The following is a 16,551-nucleotide window of genomic DNA, read 5'->3' on the forward strand; positions in this document are numbered from 1 at the left end:
AGCTGTCAGGACCATTGACTCTTGATTTTCTGGCCATAAAATTTCTAGGTATGAAGATAAAATACAGAAGCCAGATTTCCGGCTAGAGAAGCACTTCCCAGCTCACGCCTGGGTTGTGGGCTTGATCCAGTCATGATCTACTTTGAACACCAATACTGGGGTCTAACGTACTCAGCTAGAGGCACACAGAAGGAACACAGTGCTTCCTGATTTACTGGCCTTATATTATCACAGACAGAAACATCATATTCCAAACACGGCCTGGATTAGAAAATCAGTGGTGTCAACATGTCTACAACTGCTGTGTTCCAATGTTAGTTAGATGGGGCTCCTTACAATAAGATACTTCAAAACATCACAAAACTTCTCCATCTCCCTTCCTCTTCAGCGTTACCGATGGCATGCACATGGCAGGGTGGATGCCTAACCTGGTCCAGTGCAGCATCCGACTTAAGGGGACATTGAAAAGACAGTTTGGAGGCAGCAGAGATGACGCAGTGGTTAAGAGTGCTTACTGCTCTTGCAGCAGACTTGGGTTTGGTTCCTGGTAACCACATGATGGCTCACAACTGCATGTAACTAACTCCAGATCCTGGGGATTTGATGCCCTTTTCTGGTCTCCAACCTCGCCCCACCCAAACCTGGTGCACATAAGCTCTGTCTCTGGCTCCCCCCTCCTCACTTTTTGCTTGCTTGCATATGTGTACACATGCACATACAAGTAATACATTAATAAATCTTGAAAAAAGGCAACTTTGACCCTTGTAGGTGCTACTAATTACCATAAAAGGTTCATGTTCTGCTTTTGATCTGATTAGCTAATGTCATTTATTTTAATTTAGCAAGGGAAATATTTAATATTTCACAGTTAAAAAAAACCTACAAAACACCAAGAATTGGGTGTGGTGGTACACTTCTTTAATCCTAGCACTTGGGAGGCAGAGGCAGGAGGATCTGAGTTCAAAGCCAGCCTGGTCTATAGAGTGAGTTCCAGGACAGCTAGGACTCTGTTTCTAAACACACACACACACACACACACACACACACACACACACACACACACACACAAACAAAAAAACAAACAAACAAAAAAACAAAAAAACCTACAAGACATCCTAAAAATAAATAATAAATCTTCATCACAAGTGTCAAGGTTGGAAAGACAGGGAGACTGAGGCACTGTCCCCAGTGGAAGAACCTAAGGCAATACCACAAATAAAGGTCACGTGGGCTGGTCACGAAGGAAGATGAGTTGGAAGGACAAGTTCAGACAGTCTGAAGATTAGTCTAGAATGCTGCCAATGGAGCCTGGCTTCAATGCTTGTACTGTTGTTAAATGTTGACATTAGGGGATGGGCTGAGAACATGTGGGAACTCTCTGTAATGGTTCTGCTATTTTCCTGTAAAGCTGAAATACTTTTCGAATTAAAGTTTAAAAGATCTATGAAGTCAGGCCTGGTGACAGAGGCCTGTGATCTCAGCTACCCGGGAGGATAGGACAGAAGGACCACACGTTTGAAGTTTGCTCGCCCTACAAAATATGTTCAAGGCCAGTCCAGGCAACTCAGGGAGACCCTGTCTCAGAATAAAGGCAAGTAAAGTGAAGGTTGGGGATGTAGTTAAAGGCAGGTCATGTGCCAGGCAAGTACAAGAGCCCAGTTCAATCCACAGTACTGCCTCTCCCACATTAAAATCTATGGTGCTCTGGGCAGTGGTGGTGCACGCCTTTAATCCCAGCATTCATGAGGCGGATCTCTGTGAGTTGGAGGCCAGCCTGGTCTACAGAGCAAGTTTCAGAGTAGTCAAAGCTACACAGGGACCTTGTCTCAGAAAACAAACAAACAAACAAACAAACAAACAAAATCTATGGTGCACATGGAAATTAAGTAGAAACTCCTACCCCTGCTAGCGGGGATTGAACTCAGGGCCTCATGTACGCCAAGCAAATGCTCTGCCACTGAGCTATACCCCCAGCATAGCAGCTAGGAGCACTTGTTCTCAGAGAGGACCCGGTTTGGTTCCCAGCATCTACTTGGTGACTCACAGCAGTCTGGTAACTCCAGTTCCAAGGGATCTGACCCTCTTCTGGGCACCAGGCATACATGGGGTGCACTTACAAACATGTAGTTAAAATTCTTGTACACATAAGATAAAAAGAAAATGCATCTTTTAAAAAAAGGCTAAAGCAGGTTGAATATAAGCAAGTACTGAAATAAAATATTATGCCTGTACTAATTTTAAAAATTGATTACAGGACTGGGAATGTAGCTAGTGATAAAACACTTAAGTGTGTATGAGACCCTGGGTTTGAGCCCAGACACACACACACACACACACACACACACACACACAGGCACTCTGAATATGAAGCCATAGCAGCTCTGAACTGGAGGTAGCTCAGTGATAGAACACTTAGTAAATGTGTATGAGACCCTGGGTTTGAGTCCAGACACACACTCTCTCTCTCTCCTCTCTCTCTCTCTCTCTCTCTCTCTCTCTCTCAGACAGAGGCACTCTGAATATGAAGCCACAGTAGCTTTGAACTGAAGGTCCGTGACCCACACAGACCTGACTGAAGGTCAGCATCTGGAAGGCCAGTCCTACGAAAGAATGGACTATATACCATACATTTGATATTACTGCCAATGTTCTCCTGCCTTTCTCAGCTCTCTCCACTAGATATGCAAATCCCATCTGAAGGCCTCTTGCCCTGTCCGGGCCGTTCCTGAGGATGTGGGTCATGCAGGAGAGGCAGGAGATTATCAAACATTCTATCCACACCTGTTAAAAGCTAAGACCTGGCCGGGCGGTGGTGGCGCACGCCTTTAATCCCAGCACTCGGGAGGCAGAGCCAGGCGGATCTCTGTGAGTTCGAGGCCAGCCTGGGCTACCAAGTGAGTTCCGGGAAAGGCGAAAAGCTACACGGAGAAACCCTGTCTCGAAAAACCAAAAAAAAAAAAAAAAAAAAAAAAAAAAAAGCTAAGACCTGGTCCCTGTATCTAAAAAGCTTACCAATGGTGAACACTCTCTTTCAGATAAATTCAGCAAATAAACTTGGACTCGCTGTGGTTATGCAGTCCTGTCTGCCCAGGGCAGTGAGCTGTTCCTTATGGTGTCCTGAAGCAGGGACTCGACTCTCAGGTGTGTTCGTTCCACTCCAGATACTGCAGGATGTTGGACAAATAAAAGACCAGGACTCCAAACCACAGGCTCACTTCTGTGCCTGAGAAGCTCTTGGATGCCCTTTGGTCTTCGGTCTAAAGACTGAAAGCCATGTCTACTTAGCGGTTGCTCATGCATGGAGAGGTGCTGTAGGCTGCTGTTCAGAGGCAGGAACTCCGACAGATAGGGCTGGACTCCACGGTTTGGAACTCAGGCCACTCACTCATCAGCTGTGTGATCTACAGCTAGTCAGTCGGCCTTGCTTGGGCCTCAGTTTCCTTACCTGTCACAGAGGACAGCTGACTTAACATGGCATAAAAAGTACTCAGGACAGTTCCCAGCACATGGCATATGCCATGGAAGTTAAGAGTTACTAATAAAAATGCCCACCATCACCAAAGTGAGGTACTTTTAAATGCTCAAATACCCATGTTTCTCTACACTTGCTATTCTGAATACTCTACTATATATAGTGTATGTATGTATGTATGTATGTATGTGTATATATATACACACACACTCCCTATTTTTTATATATATTCTACTATAATGAATAGTACCCCAAATAGGAGGTGAGTAATGGAACAAAAGTGGGGTTAAGAATCATACACTTTAAATGTTAGTTTGCTCCTCTGGTCACATGATCCAAGGCAAGGCACTTAACCTCCCTAAACCTGTAAAGTGGGGACACTAATTAATAGCTAGCTCTGATGCGGAAGAATCAAGTGAAAAAATACGCAGAGTTCAGCACAGTCTGCCCCTCATTAGTGTGAGATCAATGGACGCTGCTGTGCAAGGCTTTCCTTAATGAACTTATCGTTCACAGGCAGCACCAAAGAGCCTAAGAATGTGTAATCACCCACTTAGGAAATTCTTCTGTTAATAATGGCTGCGGACAAGGGGTTAGTGCTTCTGTGCTTTGGAACTGGGTTCCAAACTGAAAATAGGGGAAAGGTTGTGTATGATTTTCCCAGGGCACTGTGGAATGGGCAGAGTACAGGGCTCCTGTCAATACCCTCTTCTGTTTTCTCCTCAGTCTTGAGAAAGACAAGGGTTTCCACAGTGAGGGGAAAGCCAGGCCTAGGTTCTAGAGTGGTGAGCTTTACACCAGGGAGAATTCACATAGCTACGAGGTATATCCACCTGAGCTTACTCTCACCTGCACGGCCACTGTACAGTCATACACTATCTTCCACATCTGCCTGCAGAGTCCTGAGCCAGTCAGTGGTCTCAGAGAGTGCCTCCTAAGGCCAAGCAGGACTCTGGGTACTGAGAGTCACAGCAGGGGGTACAAAGACTTGCTCTAGTCGAGTGGACTTTTGGGACAGAGAGACAAGAGCTAAACATGTTGATAAATCCATTTTAAAAATTATGAAAACCAGCCAGGTGTGGTGGCTCATGCCTTTAATCTCAGCACTTGGGAGACAGAGGCAAGTGGATCTCTGAGTTCAATGCTAGCCTGGTCTATGGAATGAGTTCCAGGACAGCCAGAGATATACAGAGAAACCCTGTCTCAGAAAACTAAATATATATATATATGAAAACCAATTAATAACTTCACATCTTAAGTCTCATGGAGAATGCTTAGGAGCGAGCACGGGGTAGAAGACTAGGTGGTGTGGATGGGGTCACATTACTTCCAGGAAGTGGAATCAATGAAGGGTTCTCATAGAAAGTGACATCTTGGTAGAGTCTCAGACAACAGGAGAGCCTAAGTGAGCGCCGTGGAAGGGATTTCCAAAGAATTTGGGCATCCTGGAGAGAAGCAGGCCAGAGTCCCTCTGGTGCTAACATATACTCAGAGTGGGATGAGAAAGACTCATGAGCTTGTGGCATATCCTGGGGATCCAGAGAGCTTCCCACCCTAAAATCACATCAAGTCACTCTTACGACGACGACTCGTGTAGGAATCTGGTAAAAGTGAGGGAAGGTGATTTAAAAGAGGTCTAAGAAACACATCAGCCAACTGCATGGACTTGATGTGGGTTCTAAACTGAGTAACCTGCAGTAACAGGGAACAGGACAGAAGACAGTTGGGAGAAGTGAACTGCTCATGCGTGAACTCAAGTGGTGCTATTTTAATTGAGATGATATACTGGGCTCGTGTTTAGGCTATGAGATAAATGGTGTCTCCCCAGGTCTACATATTGAAGCTCTAACTTCCAATCCCTCAGCATGCCATGGTATTCAAAGGTATAATTACATTAAAATGAGGTGGTTAGGGCAGGCCCTAACACATACAGTTGATGTCCTCTAAGAAGACATTAGGACACAGAGAAGTACCCAACAGAAGCATAGATAGAAGACCACAGAGACACATAGCAAGACGGTGGCCGTCTACAAGCCACAGAGAGAGATCACAGATCCAGACTCCTGGTCCGTAACTGTGGGAAAGTAAGTTTCTGCTGGGTAAGCCACCAGACTGTGGCTTTGTCATCCAGACAAGTTAGACCAGTTTACAGTGTATCACAGCACATCACACCGAAGTAGTGACAGATGAAAGGACCAGCTGATTGGGACTTGCTTTGAAATAGCCTTTGAGAGAGGATGTGGGAAGGGGGTGGTTTACAGAAGGAACAAGACTGGTTAAGACTGGTTATGAGCTGCACGAGTCTTGAAGCAGGTGCTAGTATACTGGGGGTTATCCTGAGTTCACTCTACTGTTCTCCTCTCTCCCTATTCTGAAATTTTCTATATTGAAAAGCAAAACAAGATCTAACACAACACAACACAACACAGTAACATAACAACAAACTAAAGAGGCAACAGGAGATGAGACTCAGGTCTGTGGCTCTGAAAGCCTTGGCTAGACCACAGGCTCCCGAGGAGCTGGGCCCCAGCTCTGGTGTCTTTTAAAATTTCCCAGGGGGAATTCTACCGATGAATCAGTTGTATGATCATTGACCTCTACAGGGAACTAGAAGTTCTCTATGAAGATTAATAAACACCATGTTCCTGGAAGAGGAAAGTATGAACTGTCAATACAAAGTCTTTATAAGCCTTTTATAAGTTAATTTATAAATTACCATTCTGATTAAAAATTGTGATAAGCTATACAAAGAGTTGGGCGGTATCTACTTTCCATTCCTTTACGCCACTGAAGTTAAACTTGGCAGTGCTCTGTACTTTGGCCAACAAATTATGGCCAGGAGTGATCGCTGTCATTTCTAGGCAGAAGCTTCTAGAGCCAGGCTTTCGCTATCCCTTGCGAGGCTGGCCGTGTTCCAGCTGATGGCTGCTCTTCAAACCTGGGCCTTTGTACGAAGACAGTAATGCTGGATACCCAGGGCCCCAGGCTATGCCCTGAGCATGTAGGGTGAGCAGAAATACATCTCTGCTTTTGAATTGCTGGGCTTTGGGGATACGCATCAGTTAGTCTATCTTGTCTCACACAGAAATCGAACAGGGAGTCTGACCCAATACTTCACAAGTTCAGCTAAAAGGAAGAAAAGAGTGGGTGACAAAAGTACACCCCGAAGGAGCAGTGAGTCAGGGCCAGTGACGTCAGGTACCAGGCTACGTCAAGCCCAACAATGACTTAAAACAAATAATGGCTTGTTGTGGACATAAAACTCTACAGAGATATTTGTGCTGAGGTGTGAAAGTAACACGTATGATTTCCAACGTGACTAACTTCTAGCCTACTCACTGTTAAGCTGTCTCGGTTTCCCTGTCAAAAGTAACAAACCTAGGCTTTGCTGTGATGTATCGGGCCACTTTTATTAAAATAGTGCTCCCTGCTCACCAGCCCAAGGATTCACTTACCAAAAATCAATTAATTTTAGCTAAAAACAGCTGCTGAGGAAGTCCCGGCTCTCTCTCTAGCATCTTGCAAGCCACCATAGATATGTTAGATTCCAATAAGCTATCTGAATTCTAGATTTTTATACCCCTTGAAAGTCATGAGCTCAACCCCATTAAAAGATCTCTAGCAACAGCTAAAGGATACACCGACACAGAGCAAAGGAACAGCCCGGCCACAAAAGGCACATCTCTTCTCGGTCACCTGTCTTTCTGGATTAGAGCGTCAAAACGGATGTTGAAGAATCTGGAATGAGGCTCAGCGAGGCCACCTTGCCAGCTGTGGTTGGACTGGAGTGTCTGACCCAGGGTCTCAGTCTCCTGCTGGGGTCTTCTCTGAGAACACACTCCAGCCAGAGCCTGCACTGCTCCTTCTCAGCTTTATCTCCAGTCTGTAATGCCATGCATCTCCCTTACCTGCTGCCCAGTGCACTCTAGGGACAAGATGCCTGGTTCTCAGGGACTCAGATGCTCTACCAGCTGTGAGATGACTCTGAAGGACGCAACAGCTGGATCTAGGCTCCTGTCTCTACTCTTCTACTTATGGGCTTGATGTCCCTGACTAAATAAATGGCTCTTCAGCATACTTCAGTTTTTTCACTCAAAGTTGTCTCTGGGTTTGCTGTGCTTGACATTCAGGGGATTCTAGCTGCTTGAGACCAGCACATGTACTTAGGTGTGGGTGTCTTCACTGGTAGCAATGACAGTGGCTTCTACTCTTCTTTCTTCTTTTTGAAAGGGTCTCGACTTCTATATAGTCAAGGATGACCTTGAACTTTTGATCTCCTGCTTCTGTCTCCAGATATTCACGTAGTACTACACCTGAGTTATGCAGTGTGGAGGACTGAACTCACATGCTAGGAAAGCACTGTTCCAGCTGAGCTGTACTCCCTTAACTCTCACTGGCATTTCTGATTTGTGTTGGTGCACTTGCTCTTAGATGGTGTTTCTAAGTCTCTGTGAGCCTCGCAGCCAAGTCACATGCCATTATCTTCTACTTACCCAGATGACTTTCTGTCTAATCCAGGATCTTATAATCACTCTCTATTGTTTTCATCTGGGTTCAAAGTTGCCTAGTTTGGCTTTTTAGAGCCAATTCTTCCTCTACGTCTCACAATCCCCATGTACCTGGGTTAAGTGTAAATCTGGATTTTCACCTCTGTCTCAAACCACTGACCAGACTGTTGGGCAGAAGCACCTGTAACAGGGGTGTGTGAGTTATGGGAGCGAGTGCAGGGGTAGAAATGGACTTAGAGCCATTTCCAGGGCAGTCCTAAGCCTTCCACAAAGCACACATGCAAGTTTTTACTTTCCTACACCCCCTTCATCTTTCCTTTACCCACTCTTGAGAGTGGACCTTTACCTGTTACCAATGGCAGTGCACGTGACCCCATAGATGATGTACAAATATGGAGGAAAAATGCCAGCGGCATAATTCTATCGGAAATCTACTTCTAAGACATTAATGAATGAAAAGGTCAGACTAGTTATTTCAGCTGCTTAGGAGGCTGAGATAAGAGGATCACATACATGTTCAAGGCCCACTTGGATATGGATCAAGTTCAGAGTCAGCCTGGGTGACTTAGTAAGACCCTGTTTCAAAATAAAAATGCAAAAGAGCTACAGTTATAGCTCAGTGACAGGCTGCTTGTCTAACCCACAGGAGACTGTGGGTTCAGTCCTTGATACTAAAGAGAGAAAAAAATACCAAACTATGAGCATGATATTCAGAGCAACGTTATCTAAAATACAGAAAACCTATGCCCCCTGTGACTATAACTAAACAGAAATGAAGCTCTTAAAAAGATTCAATATAATGACTACATTGCTTTAAACTGACCAAAAAGTGACTTTAAGTAGTTACTATTAGTATCCAAATTATGTCTGCAACTAAATTAAAACTATGTAAATATGGATAAAGACAGAAGGGGAAAGCGAAGAATCAGAAACTGCCATTATGGCGATATTATAGAGAGAATGTTCAGTTGTTTCCCATTACAACATATTAGAATTTGCTCGTAAACATCCCAAATGTCAACATACAGATGCATCGTTTCATGTGTTTATTATTTATGTGTGCATACATAATCTGAAGAGAGCGCCAATGGGAATCAAGAGGGAACAGTTTATGGCCGGGCATGGTGGTACACACTTGAAATCCCCACACTTATGAGGCAGAGGCAGGAGGATCACCGCAGTTTCAAACCTAGTCTGGATGATAAGTTCTAGAACAGCCTGTGCTACCAAGTAAGACCTTGTCTCAAAAACAAAAACAAACAAAACAAACAAACAAAAAAGAAGAAACAGATCAGAGGTGAGAACTTTGAGTAACAAGATTTCTATTAGTTAAGAAGCATTTGTGTGTCCGGGTGTGGTGGTGCAGGCCTTTAGTCCCAGTACTTGGGAGGCAGAGGCAAGCAAATCGCTATGTGTTTGAGGCCAGCCTGGTCTACCCAGTGCATTCCAGGATAGCCAAGGCTGTTACACAGAGAAATCTTGACACACACACACACACACACACACACACACACACACACACAGGCTTTTGTGTAAAATTGACAGCCTATTCTTGTCCTCAAGGAACTTGAGAATCCAGCAAGCTGCTGGTGTACAGATTTCTTTCAGCTGACACTAATCTACCTTACTACATCTTTGGCTGCCTGGTAGAAGCTGGAGGAACAGGTGTCAGGACGACATAGTGAATGGTGTAAGTCCAGCTATGAACATGACCTCCCTGGCTCCCAGCGGCACTCTCAGACCAGTCAAGGACCCTGGGCAAGACCTTCCCTTATGAACCCCTAGGAGCTGGGATGGCTGCCCACCTCCAAAGCTGCTCAAGGCACAGCATCATAAATGCCAGTGCAGGTTGGCTGCTCTAATACATGTGCCCCATCATCTCTTGTGGAATGTTCACAAATTCTACACTTACGACACATGGCCGAAGGCTGAAGGAGCTTGGCACTTTCAATGAGAACAGAAAAGGGGGCGGGAGAGGCTCACTTGGCCACGCTCCATGCTTACCATAGGTGAACATGCGTGGAGAGGTCAGCTCAATGTTGGGCAGGGCTCCCAGGTGATTTAGCACTGCGCACCGGTAGCCATTTTTCTGGGCATAGTCCACGAAGGTTCGGATATACTGCTTCTCGCTGTGATTGGCAATTCCAGGACAGATGACCATGGTGACGTCGTCTACAGGGTGGAGAAAGAGATTCTTATATATCCACTTAGTATGTGAACATTGACATGAACAGGGTTTGGGGTGGTGGGATTATGGGAGATTATGGGTAATCCTCCATCCAGGGGAGGCTCAGGTAGAAGGATCATGAGTATAAGGCTACACAGTGAGACCCTGTCTCTAAAACCAAAAACAAATAAAAGAAATAACTTTCAATGTAAAAAAATTAGCAAGGACTGGAAAGACGGCTCGTTAGTTAAGAGCACTGCTCCTCTTCCAGAAGACCTGGGTTCAATTCCCAGCACCCACAACTGTCTGCAACTCCAGTTTCAGGGGATCTAGCATCTTCATACAGACATACATGCAAGCAAAACACCAATGAACAGAAATTAAGAATAAATAGGGCTGGAGAGCCGGGCAGTGGTGGCACACGCCTTTAATCCCAGCACTCGGGAGGCAGAGCCAGGCGGATCTCTGTGAGTTCGAGGCCAGCCTGGGCTACCAAGTTAGTTCCAGGAGAGGCGCAAAGCTACACAGAGAAACCCTGTCTCGAAAAACCAAAAAAAAAAAAAAAAAAAAAAAAAAAAAAATAATAGGGCTGGAGAGACGGCTCAGCGGTTAAGAGCACTGGCTACTCTTCCAGAGGACCCGGGTTCAATTCCCAGCACTCACATGGCAGCTCACAACTGTCTGTAACTCCTTTTCTAGGTGATCTGAGACCCTCACACAGACATACATGCATATAAAACACCAATGTACATGAAATACAAATAAATAAATTATAAAAAAAAGAAATCATAAAAAATAGGCTTCTACATTTCACAAGAGGATTATAATTCCGTACTGGTTTCTGCTACATATGAACCAGCACACGCAGGTTAAAGTGCTGGTCACTTGAGTGATGACATGGCCCCCAGTACAATGGGACGATGGGTGGCCCAGGCATTGACACATCGCTCCCCACTGCTGGCTGGTGCCTCTCTCTAGCACCCCAACACTGTGATCTGAAACTAGCTTACCTCCAACACAGTGCTCAGCCAGGGGCTCGAAGAGATCGAATGTGGACGTGGCTCCATCAGACATGGTGATGAACTTGCGGTGCCCGTAAGGGTGCGGTGACCTCACCCTCCCCATCTTCCCGTACAAGGCTGTCTGGATATGTCCACTTTTCCCCCAGATTAGTGGTGGAATGTATCTGAGAAAGGAGAGGGAGAAAAATAGGGTGGTCAATTTCCTCCCTATTCCTCGAACAAAGGTACCCTAATTTTGAAAGCTTTTCCTGACACATTTTGTACACTAATGATACACACAATGATTTTTTTTTTATTGGCTGGTTTTAAAAAAATTGTTTCACTAGGAGGTGATGGTGCACGTCTTTAATTCTAGTATTTCTGGAGGCAGAGAGAGGTGGATCTCTGTGAGTGTGAGTCCAGTCTGGTCTACAGAGCAGGTTCCAGGACAACAGGAGTACACAAAGAAACTCTGTCTCAAACAAAACAAAACAAAACAAAACAAAACAAAACAAAACAAAACAAAACAAATGTCTTTCATCTTTTTTACACAGGGGATCAGACCCAGGTCCTCATGCACGCTGAGTGCGCACTCTACGGTTGAGCTGAACATTTTTACCACTTCATATCCATGCCACCATTTGCTCCTCTGCTACATTCATAATGCCTCCTACACCGGATTAGCTTCAGAAACCAACCATGATTTCAAATTTAGAGCATCAAGTAATTCAACCTGGGTTATTTCTATAATAGAGAGAAAAGGAACGCAAATAATATCCTTCAAATACATCCCACACGACAGGGTTGGCCTCATTATTACAAAAGGAGCCAATGTATACGAAGTGGCTTGCATGGTACCTGTGCTCAGCAAATGCTCACTTCTGCCATAGCTGCTGTGGTGACTCCATTAGCAGAAATGCTGCTCTCAGCTACTCCACGAAGGACTGCAGACTCTCCTCAGAGCCTCTCAGTGCTTTAGGGTACGGGGGGAAGCACTACTGTATGCCCCGAGAAGGTGCTAGAAGGGTGAGCAGTATTTCTGCTGGAATAGTGAAGGACAAGGGCTTTTTCGCCTAAGGCAGACCTGGCACCTCCCTTACAACTGTCCTTTGTGAAGACAATGGTGGCCTTGGAGTGAAAAACAAGAACTGCATACTCACTAGGTCCTGGGAAAGAGGGTGCTCCAATTAAGAACTGAGGATGGTTCACGGCCACAGTATAAGACGATCCCATTTACTGAAATGCTGTTGGTTTACCTCACAGCTTTTTATCCAAGCTCAGTGGCTAGCCATGATGTGTGTTCTACATAAACTACAATCTCAACATGTAACACAGTGGCGACACCCATCTCTCAGCTCTGTATTATGTTCCGGTGGTTTTTTATTAATGATTTATCTTAACCTATTTGCCCCTTCATGCATAGCTATCATTTCCCTCTGAACCAGATGGTTCTAGAAGCTCCATTTCTAGTTATTCTTTTTGTATGTGTACTATTAAATATACAAAAGTTAAAGAAGTGTAAGCCATTGTAAGCCAGTCCCCAGACAAGCTGCTTCTTTGGGGCTGGAGAAGAAAGCGTGGGTGTTTAAGAGACATGGGGCCACCTGCCAGGAGGTGCAAATGTCCCTGCAGAAAAGGCTGCATTTGGAAAGCAGAGGAAGGTACTTACAAGGGCTGGGTGGTTAGGATAGTAACAAAAAGCAGCCTTACAAAAATGTCACTTGGACAACTGAACACAACGTCAGACTCAGCCACATAGTTTACAAAAGCCCCAGACTGGGCTGTGTATAGGGAAAAGGGTGGATGTGGAAACGGAACTCCCCAGGGGGATTGGAGGAAAGTTTTCCTTACAATATGAATTTAAAAAAGGATGAATATAGTGAGGTTAAACATATCAGAACAGGAGACAGGTGGATCTCTGAGTTTTGAGGCTAGCCTGGTCTACAGATTGAGTTCCAGGACAGCCAGGGCTACACAGAAAAAAACTTGTCTCAAAAACAGAACAAAACAAAAAACCAAACAAATCCAGAATGGGTATATTTCACATGCTACTTTTTAAACTTTGTTTAGAACATTATTTAGTTTTAGAAAATATGGCAAAAATACAACCAAATCTCCTTTTGGCTTTGCAGATTTTGCATATCATGATGACACATCTTCCACCCCCATGACACATCGCCTCCTGTGAATCTTGGCAACAGCCTCCCCGTGGCCTCCTAACCTCCAGCCTTGCTCCCCCACCCACTCCACTGTCCAATGGTCCACCTTGCCAATGGAGAGAGAATCTCAACACACAAATCTTTTCTTTTTGTTTTTATTTTTATTAAGAAATTTTCTATTCATTTTACATACCAACCACAGATACCCTCCTCCTCTCTCCTTCTGCCCTCCAGCCTTCCTTCCCAGCCCACCCCCACCATTCTCACCTCTTCCAAGGCAAGGTCTCCCATGGGGAGTCAGCAGAGCCTGGTACATTCAGTTGAGGCAGGTCCAAGCCCCTCCCACTGCGCCAAGGCTGAGCAAGGCAACACACTAAATCTGCAGCCATCCAATGCATGCGTCTTTAGCTTGGCCTAGCGGGTGGTCACACCCTGGTGCTCCCTAACTCTCTCCATAAGCTCCAACACACCTAAACCAGTGGCTCAACTTCACCTCAAATGGTCACTCCTGGGGAACAGTGTGCCTATTCCAGAAGCCCGATTGGCCACCCTGGTCCCTTCCCAGCCAACTGGGCCTTGTCTTTAGGACTTGCTCCCAATCAGGTTGGTTGCTGGGACAACTGTCTCATCTCTGGGTACTGTCCCAGAACCCAGGTAGCTCCACTAGTCAGGAAGTTCTTTCCAGGCACACCTCCTTCCACATTTACCTTAGGGTCTATGGCCAGGGACCCACACTAAGCACCAAGAGAGAATCTGCTGAAAGGACAGAAATCACACCCACTTAGGAATCTTAGGCTTAAAAAGTATCTTTAAAAGATAGTAGTCTGTGCCGTGATAAGGTGAGTCTAGCTCTCGTTTGACTGGCATTTGGTGACATTCTCACTCAGTAGAATGAAATCTTTAAAGTGTGCGTGTGTGGGGGAGCAGCAACGGCCTTAGAATCACAGTGTGAGGTCGACTGTGCACAGTGGAAGTCTCACAATTTTTAATTGTGTGACAATACTGCCTACTGATAAAACACTGGTTTTAATTAACTTCCCAATAACACACAGCAGGACTCACAAAGCTCTGATTTTGAAGTAAGTTCAGTGTGGTGGGTTTCTAGGTGCATTTAAAAAATATTTATATAACTTATCCAAAAACCACAAGGAAAAAAATCAAAACAGTATTCAGAATGGTCCAGGTCATGGAAGAAATACAGACCCCCAAGGATAAATACTCTGAAGTTTATCTAAACACACACAAACACTGACCATGCTGCTGACATGGTCTGTGAAAGGATGTACTTATTCTAACTACCTATGCAACAATCTGTCTGAAAATACAGTAGCCATTAACTCACTTGTCGTTCCTGTGTCTGAAGGTCACTAGAGGATCTAGGACAGTCTGAGATGGGTTGGGTGAATAAAGTGCAGTGGAAGGACAACCCTACGCCTGTCCCTGAAGAGACCTGGCAGGTTTTGTGTTCACACCCTTGGAAGTCTGGCTGCTCAGCAGGTGAGAAGTTGGAGGGGAACCTTGGAGTATGTGTGTATTTTCAATTTTATAGATAACGCCAAACTGCCTTCCAAGATGATGGATCGATTTATATTCCACCAATAATACATAAAGGCACTTGTTTGGCTTCTCCATCCTCATCAGTAATTAACACTATCATCATCATCATCATCATCACCACCACCACCATCATCATCATCATTTTTACATTCTGGCCACTTTAATGGGCACCTCATTTCAACATGTTTAAGGCTGATCTAGTTTATAATTTAAAAAATGTTTCTTGGGCTGGTGAGTTGGCTTGGAGGGCAGTAAGGACATTTGTTGCCAAGCCTGATGGCCTTAGTTCAATCCCCAGGACCCACATGGCTCCTGCAAGTTGTCCTCTGACCACCACGGGTGTGCATGGCACACATGCATGCTCCCAAATAAGGAAATGTGGAAGTGTCTCATTTCAACTGGTATTTTCATGACTCATGTCTCCTACTGGTTAGTTTTATTTTCCTTATATGAGTTCTGTTTATATTGTTTATTTTCTATTATATTTTTACTTTTTCTTGTTAATTCATATTTTTTACCAGCTCTATATTATTAAGCATTACCATTTGTATATTAGAATTGTTTCCTTATTATAGTGTATGCTTTAAGTTCATATTTTTCTTTTGTTTTGAGACAGGGTCTAGATATATAGCCCAGGCTGACCTTGGACTGGCAATCCTCCTGCCTCAGCCTCTTGAGTGCCAGGACTGAGCATCATGATGCTCAGAAAAGTTTATTTTGATTTTACATACTTTTTATAGTTTAGCTCCTTCTAGTTTGATTTTGTTTTTAAGACAGTGTCTTGTGTAGCCCACACTGGCCTTGAACTTGCTATGTAGTTGAGACTGGCCTTGAACTCTTGGATCCTCCTGCTTCTACCTCCAGAGTGCTGGAATTACAGGCTTGTAGCACTCCTGACTTCGCATGGTAATTTAAAAAGAGTGATTCCAATACCCATTTATAACTATACCACCTATTTCCTTTGACTCCTACAGTTTTTTAAGAAATGCATTCCCCTCAAATGCACTTATTTCTCTGAGTGATATGAAGATGTAATTAATCTCTTCCCAACAGATGAGTTCACTGTCCTTGCACAATAATAAATGGTCCATTCATCCAGACAGATTTCAACCATTATCTGTAACATACGCCAAGTTCTCAGTTAGATATATTTCTCTGTTCTCTACTCTGGTTCATCCACCTATTTGTCTATTCATTTGCCAGTATGGCTGTTTTAATCAATACAGCTTATGAGAGACTTTGAAAGATGAGAGTTCAGGTCGCCTTCACTATTCTTTTGCAAAATTTCCTTGGCAGGTTATTTCATTTTCCAGATAAATATATGATCAGCTTATTGAGTTCCTGAGAAACTTTGAGAAGATTTGATTGAAAACATATCAAACATATATTGCCCTGGGGTTAACAGACACCTTCACAAGACTTCTTCCCTCTAAAAACGTGGCACGTCTCCCCCAGGTCCCATGGTAAAGCTCTATAGCCTTCTCTCTGGTTTCGAGTGTGCAGCTGGACTACACCGCTTTGCATGGGGTCATGCATATTGTTAAAAGCTGTTCTCAAGAGCTGGAGCATATGGTCATGTTTATCTCCAACAAAGCAGGAATAATGTCTCCTTTTCTAATCCACTTGCTGCTCTTTCCACTGTTGTGCTGAAGCCTGTGGTTAATAAAGGCTCGTTACTAAGAAACGA

The 16,551-nt window shown here is 44.4% G+C and overlaps 1 protein-coding gene across 1 annotated transcript in view; it reads right to left on the minus strand.

Annotated features, from left to right (window-relative positions):
* Abhd2 (abhydrolase domain containing 2, acylglycerol lipase) overlaps window positions 1-16,551 on the minus strand; it is a 92,324-nt gene that overhangs the window by 22,706 nt on the left and 53,067 nt on the right. The window contains exons 4-5 of the mRNA XM_059272769.1: window positions 11,158-11,333; window positions 9,985-10,152 (exon numbers count right to left, since the gene is read on the minus strand). Coding sequence (XP_059128752.1) covers window positions 9,985-10,152; window positions 11,158-11,333 — 344 coding nt within the window. The remainder of the gene's footprint in view (window positions 1-9,984; window positions 10,153-11,157; window positions 11,334-16,551) is intronic.

This window comes from Peromyscus eremicus, chromosome 1, assembly GCF_949786415.1.
Source record: "Peromyscus eremicus chromosome 1, PerEre_H2_v1, whole genome shotgun sequence".
Classification (NCBI taxonomy): Eukaryota; Metazoa; Chordata; class Mammalia; order Rodentia; family Cricetidae; genus Peromyscus; species Peromyscus eremicus.